This window comes from Electrona antarctica, assembly GCF_951216825.1.
Source record: "Electrona antarctica genome assembly, chromosome: 14".
Classification (NCBI taxonomy): Eukaryota; Metazoa; Chordata; class Actinopteri; order Myctophiformes; family Myctophidae; genus Electrona; species Electrona antarctica.
Window position 1 is genome coordinate 9,295,900 of NC_136795.1, and position 21,507 is coordinate 9,317,406.

General features: G+C 44.5%; 1 protein-coding gene across 1 annotated transcript in view; it reads right to left on the minus strand.

Annotated features, from left to right (window-relative positions):
- Window positions 1-2,536: 2,536 nt before the first annotated feature.
- The window catches only part of prkcbb (protein kinase C, beta b), a 164,076-nt gene continuing 145,105 nt past the window's right edge, over window positions 2,537-21,507 (minus strand). Inside the window, exon 18 of the mRNA XM_079521676.1 lies at window positions 2,537-2,925. Within this exon, the coding sequence (XP_079377802.1) occupies window positions 2,773-2,925 (153 nt within the window). The 3' untranslated portion in view covers window positions 2,537-2,772. The remainder of the gene's footprint in view (window positions 2,926-21,507) is intronic.

Below are 21,507 nucleotides of genomic sequence, written 5' to 3' on the forward strand. Positions count from 1 at the left end.
AGCGACCCCTACAACAGAACTGAAGACAAGCCAGGGAAATTACAATGCACAGAGCAAAGGAATGAGGAATGATGAAGTGGAGAGGAGAGAGGGCAGGACTCAGGAGAAGGAAAGAAATACAGAAAGAAAGAAAGAAAGAGAGAGAGAGAGAGAGAGAGAGAGAGAGAGAGAGAAGTGGGAGATAGAGACTGTCAGGCTGTGAAGTGTGCAGGTTGGTGGATGTAGATTGGCTTCCTACTCATTAAACCCGATTCATACGTACTAGGTCTGCTATTGTCGACATGCGACACCGTCGTGCAATGTAGCATAAATTAGGCTTTTGCCGCACTCTGGGTTTGAGCGTATGTCAGCTATCTGAATTCAAACAGCGTCTGCGGTACTGAACATGGCCATGTGCAAAGCTGGTTTCCAGCGGCGATGATTGTTAACAACGCGCAGCTTGAATGAATGGATGGATGGATGGATACTGTAGGTATACTGACAACAACTCATTGTGAGCTTGTAGATCGGCTATTTTTACTTTGGCACTTTAAGTATATTTTGTTAGGCTACTAATACATTTTGTACTTTTACTCGACGACAGATTTTGAATACAGGACTTTTAACACAGTATTTCTACATTGTGATATTGGTAATCTTACTTAACCCATTGATGCCTGAGGCCGAATCTGGGAACGCCTTCTAGGTTTCTGAAAACCTTCAAATTCTGATTCATTCTTTTTTTAAATAGTTACGTTGCTACATGTATAGCAATAGCATAGAGCGCGCCAGCATCAAAGGTAGAACAACGTATACGTTGCACCAGGCGTACATCAATGGGTTAAGTAAACATTCGGGGAACTTTTTGACCACTGCCCCTGGCATTCTGTGTTGATTATATGAGGCTTGGCCAAATGATTTTAGGAGTTACCATGACATTGATGACAACATCTTAACTGTCTGTTATGACGCATAATGTATTTCACTTCATTATAATGAAGTTGGAGTTGTTTAAGGACAGAGTTGAAACATCCGCAACGCCTTCCTCAAAGTCAAACGATTCTGAGTGACAGTAAGTTATTAGAAATGCTGTGCAGCTCAACTGACCAAACTGTGTCTCTGCATGCCTCTGCAAACAGCCGGTTTGTCATGATAGCAGAAGTTCATCCTGTAATATAAACAATAAAATGCAGTAAAGGTAACTAGTGAAATAGTACATTTTACAGTTAAAAAGATGAAGGATTGGTCAGTGATTATCATCACTATAAGCATCATCTTGCGGAAGTGCTTCAGATCCCATGAAGGTGATCCTTGAATAACCCTAGTTGTTAAGGCTTATACTTTGTCACAAGACCTTTTTGTTCAACAAAAATGACAGGTTCTCATCGGAAAACCTTTTACAGTGAAATGGCCGTGCAAACCAGCCTTATAATGTCATGGCCCCTGTGAAACTACAGGATACACACACACCCTTCCTGACTGTCGTTTGGTATCTGGTATCTTTATTCTAACCTGCGATATTTCACCAATGCAACATCACAGTACTGAGCTCACACATCACACCAAAGAGGGCCAGAACAGATCTGCTGATTGGCACTAAGACACTGAAGCAGACCTGTGTCTAGAACAGGGGTTCTCAACCCGTGGGTCGCAACCCCTCGGGGGGTCGCCAAATTATTTTAGGGGGTCCCCAAAAAAAAAAAAAAAAAGATTTTTATTTTATTTTATTTTTTTCATGATTTTTCAAAAATAGCAGACCTACAAGCTCGTAGCGCGCCACTCGGTGGCGCGCTATGAGCTTGTAGATCTGCTATTTTTAAATAGCTAAATTATAACAATGCTTAAAACACCAAAAGGGGTTCCCGCCCAAAATGGTTTAAGGTTATTGTAGCAGTCAATTTATATTGGGGGTCGGGAGGGGGCGGGGCGGGGGTCCCGAGACGTTGCCAAAGCATTTTCGGGGGTCCCCGGCCAAAAACGTTGAGAACCCCTGGTCTAGAAGATGCGACACATTGTTAGCTTGTAGACAAGCGACACTGCCATACTACGGGGTATGGAATTCATTGGGTTTTAGGATTGGATTCCACTTCATTGATCCCCGAGAGGAAATGCTTGTGGTTTGTCAGTTATTATTAGGACGTACTGTGTGTGTGTGTGTGTGTGTGTTAATGTTCCTTGATACCTCGTGGGTGTTTGGTCTCAGTCGGTAGTGGAGGTGTGGCATTGTGATAGAAGTCCAAAATGGTTACTTTTGACTTTCACAAAAATAAACAATCAAAAATAGGATAAATTGCTGGTCTACAAGATCACAGCGCATTGTGATGTGACGCTTTAAGAGCTTGTAGATCGGCTATTGTAGCTAATTGTGTGTGACACTGTAGTTTGACAAAGTAGGGAATTAATTAAAAACTAAAGTTGAAAAATGGAGATGGCACTCTGCAATCCTACCGTACATACTGTATATGACATAGAATAGGTGTTGTTCAGAACAGAAATAAAATGAACATACATTAACTCATTTACTCACACCCATGTGCTTCGTATATGTCAGTATGACTTGACCAGGGTAAACATCAACCCCATGTGACCTCAGACCTTCTTGTAGACCAGTCGCTCTGCCATCCTGTCCTGTTCTGTCCAGTCCATGTGTGTGTGCATGCGTGTGTATGCAATTCATATTTGGAAGGCATGTATTTGCGGTTTGGGAGACATGTATTCAAGTCTAATACTTTTGTTTTGTTTGCGCATGGTGTAGGCGTGTGTGCGTGTGTGCGTGTGTGTGTGTGTGTGTTATTAATTGGGAGCCACGTATTCAGGGTTGGTGTAGGAGAAGCCGAGGAACTCGTCCTGGTCCAGGTTCATGATGAAGAGTTTGTCCGTGGGCGTCAGGTCCGTTGCCATCTTAGTGAACTCCTTATCAAAGTTACAGGTGTCACGACTGGACTTCTGTGGGAGGGAGAGAGAGAGAAAGAGAGACAGAGACAGAGAGAGAGAGAGAGAGACGGAGAATACAGAGAGGACAGAAAGCATTAGGGTATTAAGCATCTCTGTGGTAAAGTTATGAATGGCAATAAAGAGGAGCTTGAACATGAACTTGAGCACTCCACGTCTCGCATGGTTCTCAACCTTGTCTGGATCAGGGCCCATTATCGGCTGCCGCGTTAAAGGAGAATTCCGTACCAGCGCTTTTCTAAGCGTAATCTGATCTTATTATTATCCAACAACCAGTGGTAGAGGCTCGACTGCAGCTCATAGCAGGCGCCTTTATTGGCTCTTACTGTATGTTGCGTTCACACGGGCAGATGCAAAGATACGTAGCAGTGTACCATTCATTGTCAATGGGAGCCAGCAACGTGAAGCTACCAAGCAAATCTGACTTTTGTAGCTGCTGCAAAAGATACAAAGCTACAAATTGAAGCGGCGCTGGGTTCAACTTCCAGATGCAAAGCTACAAAGCTACAACTGTAGCTGCAATTTTGTTTTATATTCCCCCTGTTCTGGCTGACAAAAACGTCGTCTTCTTCTAGTCCGTTTCTATTGTTTCCAATGCATATAAATAATGCCTAGGTCCAAAAAGGGCTCGCAGTTGAGTCTCCATGCTGGATTGTTGTTGTTGTTCAATCTCCCCCGCCGGCCGAGTACGGACAAGTACAAAGCAACAAAGTGACAAAAATGCTGTGATCTTTGCATCTTTGCATATGCCTCGTGTGAACGCAGTATTAGGCTTGTGCGCCGTGTTACATGCAGAAGCCCCTTTGGGGAAAAAACTGACTTTGGTCATTATGGAAAAACAGATGAACAAAAAATTATAATTTCCGAGCGATCAAAACAATCGATTTAGGCTAAGACCCAGCGTGCGCGGTCAGACCTGCATTGTGCTCTGGCTGTTATGTCATCTTTCACCTGTACCACTCGTTATTGGATATAATAACATCAGATTAAAGTGATGTCCAATGGATCCATTGTGTTCCACCTCAGATCAATGGGAACGACCTAGTGTACTTTACGTTCCTTATTTATTTGTATCGCTTTTTTTTAAAATACATTATCATTAAAATCATTATCAATTATTTGGGGTGCCCGCTTGCAGTACCCTCGTGGCCCACCAATGGGCCCCTGGCGACAGGTTGAGAACCAGGTTACATCAGATCAGTGTGATTAGAGGAACGCTAACATGAAACACCTTTTTCATACGCACACCTGACACCTGCACTGGTGATGACGAGAAAGCAAACACAAAGGTCAGTGCAGATGGCAGAAAGTGACAGAAGAGAAGAGAAAGGAGAGAACAGGAGGGCTGAATTTGACAAAGAGGACGAGAAATGAGACGGATTACGAGAAAAGAATTGAGGGAAGGAGCCACAATCCAGAAGGAACGAGAAACAAAAAGGAGAGAAGGCTTGAGAACGGTCAGAGAACAAACTGAGAGAAAGAGGGTGTGTGTGTGTGTGTGTGTGTGTGTGTGTGTGTGTGTGTGTGTGTGTGTGTGTGTGTGTGTGTGTGTGTGTGTGTGTGCAGTGCGCTTGAGTAGTGGATAGTTTCTCTGGGGCAACAAATTGTTAATGCAATGCACTGCTGGGCTCAGTGGATCCATGAGAGAGGGAGAGAGAGAGAGAGAGAGAGAGAGAGAGAGAGACAAAGAGAGAGAGAGAGAGAGAGAGAGGGGGAGAGAGAGAGAGAGAGAGAGAGAGAGCGTCTGTGTGGCATTGGTTTGTCTTTCAAGACAGCTTAAAATGGCAGCAGTTTTCTTATACTGAATATAACTGGCTTCCCCACACACACACCCGCACACGCACACACACGCACCCGCACACGCACACGCACACGCACACGCACACACACACACACACACACACACACACGCACGCACGCCGTAACGCGTGGAGGTCTCCAGCAGAGCATATACTGCATATAAACAGTAGGTGAGATCGCTGAGTCAGGTCCTGTCAGGGCTAGCATAAAGTATACACCATCCTGATCTCAAGGCTAATTAACACATATAAATATTGGAACTTTTCTTGTATTATATTGTATCAAATGCAGACCGTGGCAGTGTTTTCAAATTAAAAGGAGTGTGGCAGTGTTTTCAAATTAAAAGGAGCGTGGCAGTGTTTTCAAATTAAAAGGAGCGTGGCAGTGTTTTCAAATTAAAAGGAGTGTGGCAGTGTTTTCAAATTAAAAGGAGTGTGGCAGTGTTTTCAAATTAAAAGGAGCGTGGCAGTGTTTTCAAATTAAAAGGAGCTTGGCAATGTTTTCAAATTAAAAGGAGCGTGGCAGTGTTTTCAAATTAAAAGGAGCGTGGCAGTGTTTTCAAATTAAAAGGAGTGTGGCAGTGTTTTCAAATTAAAAGGAGCGTGGCAGTGTTTTCAAATTAAAAGGAGTGTGGCAGTGTTTTCAAATTAAAAGGAGTGTGGCAGTGTTTTCAAATTAAAAGGAGTGTGGCAGTGTTTTCAAATTAAAAGGAGCGTGGCAGTGTTTTCAAATTAAAAGGAGCGTGGCAGTGTTTTCAAATTAAAAGGAGCGTGGCAGTGTTTTCAAATTAAAAGGAGTGTGGCAGTGTTTTCTTATCGAATTCTGATGGTAATAAATCCAGGAACCACTGGTATAAGGGCGAAAAAACAACAGATGTAAACAATGTACAGTGAATAATTGTCGAGCCATCTAAACGAGTGTTTTTTTTCTTCACCTCTTACCACCACTGTTTAATGGATATATTATCGTCATTCTACGGTAAGAAAACTATACCCTGAAATTCTCCTTTAAATGAAACCTAATCCTAACCCTATAATCAAACTAACTCCCCCTATCCTTAACCCTCCTCATAATCCCGAGCCTTGCAATCAAACACTCGTCCACGTGGTCCGCATAACATTTTATGAACCATTTTGTAACCATACTATTCATTGGGGGGGTGGGGGTGGGCTTTTTGTGAGTTATGATACGAGCTGTAATCAGAATGCTAAGTGCACACATGGGGCAGCTATCATTCCTTAAAAAAAAAAGAAGGTTGCATTTGTGTGTAACAGAGAGAGAACTTTGAGATACAATTGTAAAGCATCTCTCAGTTCCATTTAAATGCCTGAATTTTAATAGACGAGCCACTGTAGGTATCAAACCCCGGTCATTGTGAGTGTCAGGATGATCTACCCATTCTGTCTCTCTCTCTCTCTGTGTGTGTGTGTGTGTGTGTGTGTGTGTGTGTGTGTGTGTGTGTGTTAATCTGACCCATACCCAACATGAAAACCAAGAGTAAAAGTCTATGGATAGACAGATAGAAAGATATACAGGCCAGGGTACCGTATATATACAATGGTATAGAGACTGGCAAAGGTGAGAGGAAAAACATGGAGAGTAACAGGCCAGCCGGGAAGAGTCTCACAACTCCACACACATCAATACTACAGGTATAGAGAGATAGCACAGAGACACGCTAGCATGGCATCCATACAGAGTGATATGCCATGAAGACAACACACTAGCATCGGTGCAGAGACGTACCATAGAGAGATGTCATAAAGACAACAAACACACCCGCCACAGACAGAAGCCAGAATCCAATTCACAGACTGACAAACATAAGAGGAACGGATAATCGAGAGGAGAGTGGATAAGAGGACAGGAGAAGAAGATAATATAAGATAAGAATTTAAACTACAAAAGTGCGCAGATTCCCACCAGGCCAGGTTGCCTACCAAGGGCTGTGTCAGTCGCGGGGCTGTAGCTGTCAGACACGAGGAAGCTGCGGGGGAAAATAGTTTGTATACGACAGATGGTGCAACCGTTCGCGTTTGTGGCGGTCCCTACGGGCATGAATGAAAGTTGTTTTTGCAGATGCGCTCTTTAGAGGCCCGTCAACATGAGATTCCATTTTTCGTATCCATTGGATGGTAAGTTCATGGCCTTTTTAAGTGGTGCAACCACTTCATTAAGTAACTTTGTGTGTGGCTGCCTGGCTGGCTGCCTGGCTGGGTCTGAGCACGAAAATAGCATTTGGTTGGTTTTCAAAACCAAGTGTCACTGTTGTGCAGCCTAACACACACATACATATTAACTGTATATGATTTCAGGTGTATCAGTACAGTACAGTAGAGGGACCCCCTGGGGACCCCCACACGGTAACTGTCATTTCTCAACCGTTTCGGACGCGGGGCGGCTCGCCGGAACCGGCCTGGCCCCCTGGGCACGTTCCTGGGGGTATGGATGTTCCGGGGACCCCCACATGGTAACTCTGTCATTTCTCAACCGTTTCGGACGCGGGGCGGCTCGCCGGAAACCAGGCCGGCACCCTGGGCGCGTTCCTGCGGGTCTGGAAGTTCCGGGGACCCCCACACAGAGTTGCACCACTTACTTCACACGGGTGTGATTTTTTTTGTACGAAATAAGTTCCAGCCACACATTTGTGAAGGCAATAAAGGTAAGGCATTTGTAAAGGTATGGAGTATCAAAACCCTGTTTGATGTGACTCACGACAAATGTTGGAGCCAAACATCAAACCGTGACATTTTGTATCATGCATGTGTGATCGCTTTTGGCTCTGCATTGTTTCGAGGCCCCTACATGTGTGATTCAAATTTAGCACAGATCAGTGGCGTGCACAGATAGACACTAGGGGGTGCTAGAGCACCCCCTGCCCTTTTGGCAATGTGCCCTTTAAAAAAAAAGAAAAAAAAGAACAACTTTTTTCTTTCTTTTTTTTTTTGATTTTTCAAAAATAGCAGACCTACAAGCTCGTAGCGCGCCACTCGGTGGCGCGCTATGAGCTTGTAGATCTGCTATTTTTCAATAGCTAAAGCATAACATAATGCTAACACCAAAAGGGGTTCCCGCCCAAAATAGATTAAGGCAACCGGCCGGTTCCACGCGCTGCACAAGGTGCCCTTTTTTTTACTTGAGCACCTGCCCCTCTAAATGTCTGTGCACGCCACTGGCACAGATGGTTCACGATTTGTGGCTTTCATTTTTATTTTTTAAGGAATGCAACCAATACTAGCAATGGAATATGAAAAATCGGACAGAAAATTCAGATGACTGACACACACAGCAAAATCTGGAGTGCTAAATGAACTCTGAAAGGGACTCTAATCTAATGTGACGATTTTTATATCTTCAGAGTTCAGAAATTAACACACCAGATTTGTACTGTATACACAAATCCACAGAACGTGTGTGTGTGTGTGTGTGTTACATCCCAGACCATTGGAGTCGGCCATCGCTATGATGCGGTTGAAATATAATAGCCGAATATACAGTAATAGACTATTTGACACTTCCAATGTGAGCAAGTGATCTAACTTGATGCACGTCAGTGATACTTTGCATTTGCCAGAGCCTTCAGTTAGCAAAATAGGTAAAGGTAAAGCGAGCAGTTCATGCACACAGCAATGGGACACCGTAGTTATGATTGCGCCACCTAGAGGGCTGCGCTCTGTGGATTAGTGTATAGGCAACGGCAAGGCGGTCTGGATAGAAGGTGGAGGATGTGGGGAGAGGAGTTGTGATGTTCAGCCCACCACTCACAAAACGTCATCTCCTACCTTCTTCTCTGCCAACTCTCCACATGGTTGGAGATGAATTTCACCAGACCCAGGGACACACCTGTCAGCTGGCCCAGGTTCAGTTCAAGTGCCTGGGCACGAGATCCACTCGAGTCCCCGGCTCAGAGGCCTAGTCCCTCTGAGCTGCTGGCCACAGTAGTGCAACACCCATGTGTAACTAATGTCTAATACTCCAGTGTATGATGGTGTCATGCTGTAGTGTATGATGGTGTCATGCTGTAGTGTATGATGGTGTCATGCTGTAGTGTATGATGGTGTCATGCTGTAGTGTATGATGGTGTCATGCTGTAGTGTATGATGGTGTCATGCTGTAGTGTATGATGGTGTCATGCTGTAGTGTATGATGGTGTCATGCTGTAGTGTATGATGGTGTCATGCTGTAGTGTATGATGGTGTCATGCTGTAGTGTATGATGGTGTCATGCTGTAGTGTATGATGGTGTCATGCTGTAGTGTATGATGGTGTCATGCTGTAGTGTATGATGGTGTCATGCTGTAGTGTATGATGGTGTCATGCTGTACCCTCATACGGCCAAGTAGGATTCAGGCTTTAGCGCCACAACATGTGGGGAAAACAAGTATCACCGGCTATATGTTAATATATCTTAATCAACATACGGTAGCATTGTCATATAAATGGTAAATGGTGCATTTATATAGCGCCTTTATCCAAGGCGCTTTACATAGATTGTGCATTACATTCACCCATTCACACACACATTCATACACCGATTGCGGCGGAAGCCATGCAAGGTACCAACCAGCACATCGGGAGCAATTTGGGGTTCAGTGTCTTGCCCAAGGACACTTCGACATGTAGCCAGGAGGAGCCGGGATTCGAACCGCCGACCCATGGATCATTGGACGACATGCTCTACCTCTTGAGCCACAGTCGCCCCACATATATAACACATTGTAGGCCTATATGTATTTGTTGGATAACCCGTCTGACAAATTCATACATTACATACAATGTGTACAGTATGTGTGCACAGTAAAATAATCACTGTTCATTTAACAATGTGTACATTGCTGTGTGTGTATAAACCTGCAAATAACACAAAGAGGTAACTATTTACATTAGAGAATATTCAATGCACATAAGTGCACATACTGTACAGTAGCTCACACATGCATGCACACTCTCTCTCTCTCACACACACACACACACACACACACACACACACACACACACACACACACACACACACACACACACACACACACACACACACACACACACACACACACACACACACACACACACACACACACACACACACACACACACACACACACACACACACACACACACACACACACACACACACAGCTGCCAGCCATGTAGGCCAGATCGTAATGTGTTCCATCTCAGCACGCTTCAGCTGCATCCAGCGCTGAGAGGCAGAGCGATAGAGATATGGAGAGACTGTGTGTGTTCATGAGAGATAGATGGAGAGAGATGGAGACACAGATACAATCGACGGTACTTGGCGTGGATGTATTGATAGAAAAGCGTGATAAGTATATCAATACACACGCGTTCACACGTATACACATTGGAACAGTAAGTAATAGAGACGTCATGACATTATAAAAAAAACAGTATAAACACTGTTTTGATATAATATCGTCCCTGTTGGGTGTAAACCAAAAATAGCCAAAGTAGCCAAAGCTCGAAACACCAAGCCAAAGCTCGAAACACCAAGTTTTGATGTGTGTTTTGGGCCAGCGCTCCTTGTTGGGACTTTGGATATCATATCACTGTAACTGATCAATATATTGACAGCATGTAGACGATATCATATCACTGTAACTGATCAATATATTGACAGCATGTAGACGACTATTTGCAAGCTCTGCAAGATTGAGGCTCAGGAAATACGACTAAATACGAAATGTGCTAATGTAAACATGTGCCAGATGATGCATGTATTTTTGCTTCTTTTTCCTGACAGAATGCAGCATCAGGTCTTACGTGGCCAGTTGAACGCTGGTCAACATCATGTACTGTACTTAGGTTCTGATTATACATTTATAAAATGTGTGGTTGAATACAACTTGTTCTCTTCTAATTTGCAATACATGTTTTTATTTTCATGTACAGTATGTACAGTACAGTTATGTTGGTCTACTCTACCACAGCCAGTATTGTCATTTGAAATTTGGAGATATATATCAATAATCAGCAGGAAATATTCCCCATTATGGATGCAGGAAAGAGGTGAAGATGTCTGTTATGTATACTGCATGCAATACATACAGTATGTACTGTATGCATTGCACATGCACACACACGACCTAAGTACAGTATACATGCATGTGCATGTGGATAATCATGAGAATGCAGGAACGCACGTGCGCGCGCACGCACCCACACACAGTACACCAGTTGGATTTAACTTGACTGTGTTCTATAAGCAGAGACTAACAGAGAAACACTACTGTATATTTTTTTAATTCCCTCTTTCCATCTCCTCTTCCCTCCTCTTTCCATCTTCAGTCCCTCTCGCCGTCTCTCTCTCTCTCCATCTTCTCTCTCTCACTCTCTCTCTCTCGCTTTTCAGTAACGAGAGGATTAGCAGGAGACAAGCTGATGTCAGTGGGGGTGGGATGAGAGGGGAGGTGTAGGCGGAGGAGAGGAGCAGAGGAGAGGAAGGAAGAGAGCGGAGCAGTGAGAGAGTGCGAGCGAGAGAACGTGTGAATGAAAAGCGGTATGGAGCGCTGACCTGTTCTGGGCTGATAAGCGTTGTGCTGCTTTGTGCCCCAGCCACTGGCTGGAATTATCTCGCACGCACGCACGCACGCACGCACGCACGCACGCACGCACACCGCTGCAGTGCACACTGCTCCACCCACACACGCCAACACCAGCAATGCCACTCCCACAACTAGAGCTGCTACCAAGTACCAACATCACCACCACCACCACCACCACCACGAGTTGAACTGAATTTCTAGGGATGCAAAACTGCAGCGCTGCTTAAAGCAAACCATAGTAGTAGTGGTGGTACAGTATGTAGAGCACTAGTGGTGTTCAGTCACACAGCAGCAATGAGGCTGTGTTGTACTGCATGTACAGCAGAGCATAGGGTTGGTGGGCTATGTCAACCCACAGGCCCCCCACTAGGTGGCCCCCTCCTGTCAGTGACTGGAGGACTGACCGTCAAGTCAACATGCGTAAAACATAACAACAACAACAACACGCCACCAGCCTGGACATATAAGGAATATACACAAGACTTCGGGGCAAAACTTCATATTTACCCTGCTCGCTAAACAACAAAAGTGTGTTCTTACATCCCAGCCCATTTCAGCACTTGGTGAGTAATTGCTGATATGAAGGTTTTCTTTCACATTCTGCACTGCAGCACACGTGATGCTGCTAATGAAGGAGTTTGTAGATTAATATTTGACCAAAGTATACGTGTAGAACCGTGCCAAATGGTCCAAACTACCACGACAAACAACCGGGTTTGGCTCTGAGAGCGTGCATGCATGTGAGGGGCTCCTTTCATCAGAAACCCCATGGCTGATAAAAGCCTATTTTCACCACTGATGTACAGTAGGCTGTGCTCCGCACGTTCCGCCTTGACGTGGTCAGGCCTGCCCTCTCAATCAGACCAGGCTCTTATGATAAGTGACAGCCATGAAATATGCACAGCCTGTCAACCCCCCCCGTCCCCCCATCATCTCTCTTGTCCCCTTCGCAACCGCTTCTTCCTTTCGCCATCTCTACTCTCGCTGACACCACCTTCTCGTGGTCTCCATGTTCCCTTTGGAGTTCTCTCTCCTTTCTCTTATATACGGCTTCACTCATCTTCTCCTGTCCTCTCGTCCATTTTACGTTGCACCTCTCTTTTTCCCTTCTCAGTGCCTCCCTCCACATTACATTTCTCTTCCTCTCACTCTTCCTTTTCTCATCTTCACTTTAGTTTTTTCCCTACATTCTTCCTTTTCTCCTTCTCTGTCCTGTCTCACCTTTCTCAATAAGAGCAAAAGAGAGAGCCTCAGAGATAGAGTGAGAGTGAGAGAGTGAGTTTAAGATGGCTTGAGATAAAGGAAGTTTGAGAGAAGGAATAAAATAGCATTAGCTTGAGGTAGAAAGGCGTCCCCGTTTTTCCTACCCAATTTTGCACCAGTGAGGGGTGGGAGGGCGAGAGCCCTGTATGCAGATTAAAACACACTGCCTTATTTAATACAGCAAACAACCTTTACAATCGTTTAGAGTTTGAGATAGACGTTATATAGTTTGTGGTAGACAGAGTTTGACATAGCCAGGTATGACAGTAGGTACAGTAACAGTAGCCTGGCTAATAAGCCAGACCGAATCAGCCGTTGGCAAAAAAAAAACGGTCTGGAGAGGCTCAATTGTACGCCCATTTCCTACACCAGAGAACTGGTGTGGCCAATCGGGACACGGTATGCAATATGGGCGGGCTTTGGTACAGTGACGTTCAATGCTTGAGACCTTTGACTGACAGTAGCTCTGACCAATTGCGTCAAAGAGAAAATGTTTGAACCCGCCCCCCGGGAAACAAGATCCATACACAGCATCTCCAGACTCAAATACCACACGACAGTGTGATTTGAGTCTGGCTTATTAGCCAGGCTACAGTAACAGTAGGTACAGTATAGGTACAGTAACAGTAGGTAAAACTGTTTGAGACTGAGGTAGAGATAGTGAGATAGAGACACACACAGAGTTTTGAGATAGAGTTTGATAAGATAGGATTGAGAAAGTTTGACGTAGACAGAGATAGTTTGATGAAGACAGAGTTTGAGATACTATGTCTGTGTCCCTTTTATGCCCATATATGGAGTTCTTTGTCAGGCATGCCCAAATATGGAGTCTATGCAGAGTAGACGTCAGAACATCATAGTGATGTCATAACAGGCCAGCGATGGCGATCTAGGGGTGATTAGGTGTGATCAATCGGAAAATTTGGGCCCTGTCCAGAGCCTGGTCAGGGGCCCTGTCCAGAGCCTGGTCAGGGGCCCTGTCCAGAGCCTCTAGAGCAGTGACCGTTGGACACTGGCCTACTTGGAACGATGCAAGTTGGAAATGCATGCCCCACCCAGTTATGTATTGCAGAGCGCAATAACTGTTTTCAGCTGCGTATGTCGGTGACTCTCTCGGCCAATCAGAGATTGTGTATCTCTGATACACAGTGGTCCCCACGGCCAATCAGGGATTGTGTATTTTTACTTGCATGCAAAGCGCAAGTTGGCTCGACAGAGTGCATTTCTAGTTATTGGCTGTATCCCTTTTATGGCCATACTGTATATGGAGTTCTTTGTCAGACATGCCCAAATATGTAGTCTATGCAGTATGCAGATGTCAGAATGATGTCAGAACAGGCCAGCTCCATATGGCCCCTGGGCAGGGGCCCTGTCCAGAGCCCGGGCAGAGGCCTTTTTGGGACGGTTCTGGACAACCGTGGGTCCGACCAATTCGACACCGGGCACTGCACCCCGTGCGGTGGTGTGGAACGCGTGTGTCGAATTTGAAGTCGGTGGGGCGAACGGTTCTCGAGTTACGTGGATTACACACAGACAGACAGATGTACAGACAGACGTACTGTACAGAGACTTGGTGCATTTATAGATATAGTGCACACAGTTTGCAGTAGACCAAGGGTTTGATATAGAGATTATAGAGAGATATAGATAAGTTTGAAATAGTAATAGTTTAAGAGTCATAGCACACATAGCAAACACAGTACATCAAAACAAGTCCTCCCTATACAACATATCTTTGAAATATTTTATTTCTTTTATACGCCGTTTGTTTTTATGGAAAATACTTTGGCACATGGAGAGCATTTTCTTTCGGATATATTTCATTATACATAGCATACAGGACGATAGCTCGGACCACACCATTTAAGCACTGATTCAGTCTAATACATTATTATGTTATGTAAATCCTAGCCATGAGCAGGCCAGTTATTATTAATTTTTTCATGCACAAAGTATATTTTCTTCTCCCTCCGCTGGGAGGAATCGTAGAAACAAAACAAACTAAAAAAAAAAAAAAAAAAATACATTGAATCCTTGATCAACATCTCTCCTATATTTGTTACAATACTGACCACATTGTCATAAGACATAAGATATATTATATACGAATTCACATTTGAACCTTTGACACAGTTTTATACATGTGTGTTTTTGTACATGCATACAGTATGTAAAAGATATTGGTTGTTATTATAATACAGGAATGATATATTTTGTTCCAAAATGCAGGAACAGATATAGGACTGGAATACTGTGTATTCCTGGACAAGGATGCAGCCTTACAATTATGACCTCATAACATGAAATCCTGACACTTTCATTGGCTATTCACGCACAATACAGTAACAGTACACAGTAGGGAACAGTAGTCTGGAATCACTTTTCAATGCACTCTTCTATCGACAGCTTGAGTTTTAGGTTTTGACATCATAAGACGAGTATATGTGACCAGATTTGACTGAGAGACTGCCATCGCGCAAATTCCAGCTTTTCACCAGAGGAGAAAAACTTATTTTTTTCTTTTTTCCCAAAAATGAGTTAATAGCACAGGCAGACTCTTCACATACTAGAGAAATAAGTGTCAGAGCTGAAATCGACATGTAAATATGAACTAAATGCCCAAACATGTAGCTAGGTGTAATGTTAGAATCCACAGAAGTGAACCTTTCAAACCTGTTTTCTCAACTCGCTGTATGTCAATTTGAAGCTATGATTCCCTGCTTTCATATGACGTGAAAAAACGAAAATTCAAAAAAATACAATGGCAGTCCTCAGTCAAATGTAGTCACATTATGACGCTTAGCCAATGACTTTCTTTCAACCCCATGCCAACTCTAGTTTGTCTATTCATTTCAAATTCAACATTATTGCCTATTATACCATGGCCACAGAGAATGCTCAATTCTGATTGGACATGCAGATAACCGGAAGGAAGTGGTCTCATAAAAATGGTAATGAGTACCACAGACGAAAAACAGTCTAAGTCCAAATTTCATTCTGACCCCTCCACGAAAAGGCCTCGTTGTCCTGAACCCTTATCTATCATTTATACATTATGGAGAAATAGTGTGGACTTGTTTTTCGTCTGTGGCATTCAGTTATTTAAAAGCCTACATAGCTACAGTACACGCTATCCTTAAAAGTAACATGGATTTCGATATAACTTTAACATTTTGGTTGGAGATACTGTAACGCCAACAAAACGTTTCTATTGCAGTGTATTGCCTCAACATAAGGAAGACCACTACTTATGATTAAATTGTTGGTAAGTGGCCGTGGTATACTGCTAGATAATCAAATACAAGCCCTGGAGTTATCTAAAGATATTACACTCTGCGGAGGCCAACCCTGAGGCCATTCTCCTTCGCATCGGGCACCGTGTTCTGATTCATCTTTCATCTCTCATTAGCCGCTTATACTTCCAAAATCTGCGAAAATACTTTATCCTGAGGTGTAGATTATGTTTTATCTGTAGACGGTATCTATCATCCTGATAGCTCATCACTCACAAGTAGAATTCTTTGCTCGCCATTTGTTTCAGGTCAAAGAACTCAGCACTGCCATAAAACCCAATTAGAACGCGGTTATGTGCTCCGTCACTTCAATGAAACAACGAGTCACAGTAAAGGTCGGTGCCAAGTTTAACTGCTGCTAACTGCTCTTACATCATAAAAACATGGATTTAACTTTGTTCTGTTGCAAACTATTGCAACAGTGTATCTCAGATACACTCTTGAACTGCAATGCAACTACTGTTTCAGATATTATATTATACAGTATGTTCAGGTGGTGGATGAACTCACTGGTGTGGGTTGTACCATCATCAAAGCTAGTTCAGCTGGCTAGGCCCGATTTTATACCACTCCCAACGGGAGCAAACCTTTGCTCCCTCAGCCTTATGCTAATCCTAGCCATCTGTTTCGACGGTCAGCCATTACGCTCAGTCCATATTTTCTGTGCCCAGCAGAAGACTTGCATCTCCAATTGTGTCTACACATTTCCCACAATTAAGGCAGATGGAAATGGTGCCCCACGTGTAGAAAAAATGATCTTATTTTGAAGCAAACATTGAAAAAAGCTAAAGTAAAATTCACCTTGCCTAAAGAGGCAACTGTTTATGAAACATCTGTGGAGAGGACCAACACTGTCTGTATAATGGGCCTGCTGATTTCTTTAGTACCGATTTGTTTTACAATCTAAACCAAGAGTTTAGATTGTATTGCAAAGAAACCACAAATAACTTCTTGTGAATTAGAATGTATGTGTACAGTATAGCTGCAACTACAGTACACTAAACCATCTTATAAGTTATATTACCACTTTAGCTGACTACTACAGTAAAAGTAGTAGCATCCTTGTTTTCATGGCTACTGCCAAAATGGCAAGACATTTCACCAACTGTTTTCTGCGGGACTGCACTTCAAAGACAAGGACCCTCTCTAATGTCTGACTGGTCCAGATTCTGTCCGACTGTCCCCACAAAATATTATTGCTAGCTGGGGGAAACATCAATATAACAAAAACAAGTACATCTTCCTGCATTGCTGTGCCTCACGTTGACTTATCAACACCCTTAAGGCCAGCCTAAGGCCAGCCCCAAAAGCCAACAGACAACACTGACTCTAGATGGATCTGACATCTGAATAATGTCTCCTTATTTGGCCTATACTGTACAAAGGAGGGAGGTAGGGATGGGATGCTATGAAAATGACATGTTACGATTATTGTGGCAAAAATAATTGCGACTAACGGTATTACCGGGATCATCAAAATATGCTTAAAACTTAAGTTGCAACTTTTGTTAACAGCGTGAACCACCCGGAATCCCTATTCTGGGCGGGAACGTTTGCCAGCGATAGCCGATCTACGAGCTCACAACGCGCCTTGTGAGCTGCTATTTTTGGCAAATCGATTTGCGTCGAGTGAAATAAGAGCTTGCCAAAGGCGTTCTTTACAGGTCCGTTTTAGTATAGAGGTACTACTAAGTGGAACTGAATTTGCAGCTCAACAAAAGCTAAATCGTCCCAGTGTATGACGGAGGACAATATTGCGATAAATGTACTGTACATTTCCACGATACTATTATAATTTTTTGTACGATAAACGACAATAATGATTATCGTCCTATCCCTACAAGAAGGTGTCTATTGGTTTGGAGTTTGGATAAGACTGAGTCTGCCTGATTGGGGTGGGATATTAAGGAATCAATCACAGATTCAGCTAACACACAAAGCCAGGCAAGGCGCTAGAAAGACAGGCATGTACATTCTCTCACACACACACACACACACACACACACACACACACACACACACACACACACACACACACACACACACACACACACACACACACACACACACACACACACACGCACACGCACACGCACACACGCACACGCACACACGCACACACACACGCACGGGCATACTCTGTAAACCGATTCCCATTTCAAGGTATAGTCATGCTTTTTTGTTTTTACACTAAGAAACTAACTACTATTCTCTCTCCTTGTTTAAACACTAAAATATAGGATATACAGTATCTCTGAATATTACAATATTACGCAGTTAATGTCTGACCAAAGGACTGCATTTCCCAGCAGCATCTTAGTAGCTTGTGTCCAAGACTGCTCTGCATTGACACGGGAACAGAAGATACAAATGTGATTTCCAGCTGTTTGTGGCACAGGTCATACTTTTCTAAATAGGGGAAAAATCCCCAACGACAAAATGTCTACCATAATGTGACACCAAACGTACCAAAAATGTTTACCGTAAATCGGTGTCAGGGAGGCAGTGAAAGTGAGGCAGGTGCTTTTGGGAAATGAAGTCCAGGATAATTCAAACTCATGCAGGGGTATTTCAAACATTCCAGGTTTAGCTATAGTGTATATGATCCAGCAGACATAATATTCTGATAGAACGGGGGGAACAAAACACATCAGAGATTAAGCTAAACTGAAAACACCTTTCACAAACAGAGATATAAGAAGGGGAACGCTGGAGTGTATATGTTACACGGTACACTCAGTTTGTCTCTGTGCGCATTCATTAAACTGATGTTGGTCATGTGTTGATCTGTGTGTGTGTGTGTGTGTGTGTGTGTGTGTGTGTGTGTGTGTGCGTGTGCATGAACCTCCTACAGTAGGAAATGTTGTAAAAGCATGGATGTACTGTATTCTTAAGATGCTAATTATGTCCATGTGTATGTAGTTAAAATCTGGCATGCACAAATGAGAATTGTATGTGTGGGTAGGGCTGATATGTGTAGGTGCATTTACGTACTGTAATTCTAAGTCTGTGCATGCAGATGTGTGTCTTTAGATATGTATTGATATAACCCAAGAGAACTGTGTGTGTGTGTGTGTGTGTGTGTGTGTGTGTGTGTGTGTGTGTGTGTGTGTGTGTGTGTGTGTGTGTGTGTGTAAAGAATAGTCTATATGCACGTGTGTGTGTGTGTGTGTGTGTGTGTGTGTGTGTGTGTGTGTGTGTGTGTGTGTGTGTGTGTGTGTGTGTAAAGAATAGTCTATATGCACACGTGTGTGTGTGTGTGTGTGTGTGTGTGTGTGTGTGTGTGTGTGTGTGTGTGTGTGCATGCATGTGTAAACATCTCCGTGTGTAATTCTATATGATTACGCCTGTTTATGCGAGCGCACATGTTCAGTATGTGTGGGTGTGTGCACGTGTGCGGGTGTACTGTATAGTACGGCATAATGCTAAAGGTGTTTCTTCACATGCGTGAGTGTGCGTGCGTGTCAGCTCAGGCCTGCTCTGTGGCGACAGAGGGATCAGTGCAGGCTCCAGGGAACTCTGGGTTGATAAAGGAGAAGCCCTGGAACTCATCCTGGTCCAGGTTCTGAATGACTTCCTCGTCGGGAGGGGTCAGTACTGGAGGGTGGCGTGTGAAAAAACGGTCAAAGTTCTCTGCCTCCCGGCCACACTGTCGTAGAGGAGGAGGAGGAGGAGGAGGAAGGGGAGAGGATGGGAGGGGACGGGAGGAGTGGGAGGAACAAGGGACAGGTGGATGGATGAATGGGAGGGAGGGAGGGAGGGAGAGAGTGAGAGGAAAAACAAAAAAAGGAGATGGAGGGGTTGAATCCGGGTGTGAGGCGACAAGTAATGCAAGCATGGTTTCAAACATGTGAACAACGGTATGCAGATAGGGTGTACTTTGATTTGAGTTTGTCTCAGTAAAAAGACGTTCATTCAAAGTGAATGCAGTGATGATGCCATTGATGACGGATCTAAGATTATTAGGCGCAAGACCTCTGGGTTTTGTGCGCTTGTCGTTGTTCAAATGTTTGAAGCAAATTCAAGTGTACATCAATACAAAAACAGGGGAAAGGTTGTCTCAAATGACATCCTGTGGCTCTGTGGCAGGGCACTACTGTACACCACGCCAGGCTGTGGCTCTGTGGCAGGGCACTACTGTACACCACGCCAGGCTGTGGCTCTGTGGCAGGGCACTACTGTACACCACGCCAGGCTGTGGCTCTGTGGCAGGGCACTACTGTACACCACGCCAGGCAGCATGGCTCTGTGGCAGGGCACTACTGTACACCACGCCAGGCTGTGGCTCTGTGGCAGGGCACTACTGTACACCACGCCAGGCTCTGTGGCTCTGTGGCAGGGCACTACTGTACACCACGCCAGGCAGCATGGCTCTGTGGCAGGGCACTACTGTACACCACGCCAGGCTCTGTGGCTCTGTGGCAGGGCACTACTGTACACCACACCAGGCTGTGGCTCTGTGGCAGGGCACTACTGTACACCACGCCAGGCTCTGTGGCAGGGCACTACTGTACACCACGCCAGGCTCTGTGGCAGGGCACTACTGTACACCACGCCAGGCTGTGGCTCTGTGGCAGGGCACTACTGTACACCACGTCAGGCTGTGGCTCTGTGGTAGGGCACTACTGTACACCACGGCAGGCTCTGTGGCTCTGTGGCAGGGCACTACTGTACACCACGGCAGGCAGCATGGCTCTGTGGCAGGGCACTACTGTACACCACGCCAGGCTCTGTGGCAGGGCACTACTGTACACCACGGCAGGCAGCATGGCTCTGTGGCAGGGCACTACTGTACACCACGCCAGGCTCTGTGGCAGGGCACTACTGTACACCACGTCAGGCTCTGTGGCAGGGCACTACTGTACACCACGGCAGGCAGCATGGCTCTGTGGCAGGGCACTACTGTACACCACGCCAGGCTCTGTGGCAGGGCACTACTGTACACCACGGCAGGCTGTGGCTCTGTGGCAGGGCACTACTGTACACCACGGCAGGCAGCATGCCGGTTGCTAGACTAATGCTAATGCATGCAGCTGACAGCAGTGCTGCTGCTGCTGAAGGAGGCTCCATCTGTTCATTTTCATGGTTTGTTTGTCAAGTCTATTGCACAGTACCATTTTTGTCTACTGATTTCTGTTTTGATGTTGTTGTATTAACTACTATTAAACATGTTCCACAGGAAGATAAATCCCCTCGGATAGTGTCATCGGCTATCCCATCTCTGAGACACAGAGTTAGAAAGACAGAAATGGTGCCTTCCTATAGTGAGATAAGGTTGGAAAAAGATGAAGTCTCTAATCTTGCACTTGTACTGTATGTCGCTCAGGATAAGAGCATCTGCTAATGCCTAAATTGTTATTGTAAACTGTAAGACACAGATGTCAGCCGAATTTAAATCAAATGAAACCATTCTAATTTTTTCCTCACCATTTGGAGCCCACGCACCCCTGAGACCACGTGTCTGGCTTCATGTTCAATTTGAAATTGTATATTTTCCCAACAGTAAGCCTCGCAGAGGCTTTGGGCCAAACATTTCTCTCTCTTTATTTTGCGTTAATTTCCATTGACGTGCCTGCATTGAGGTTTAATTAAGACAACAAGGACGTTGTTATTCTCTGCTGCCATCACTCAGAGGGACAGACTCAGACTCATTAAGTC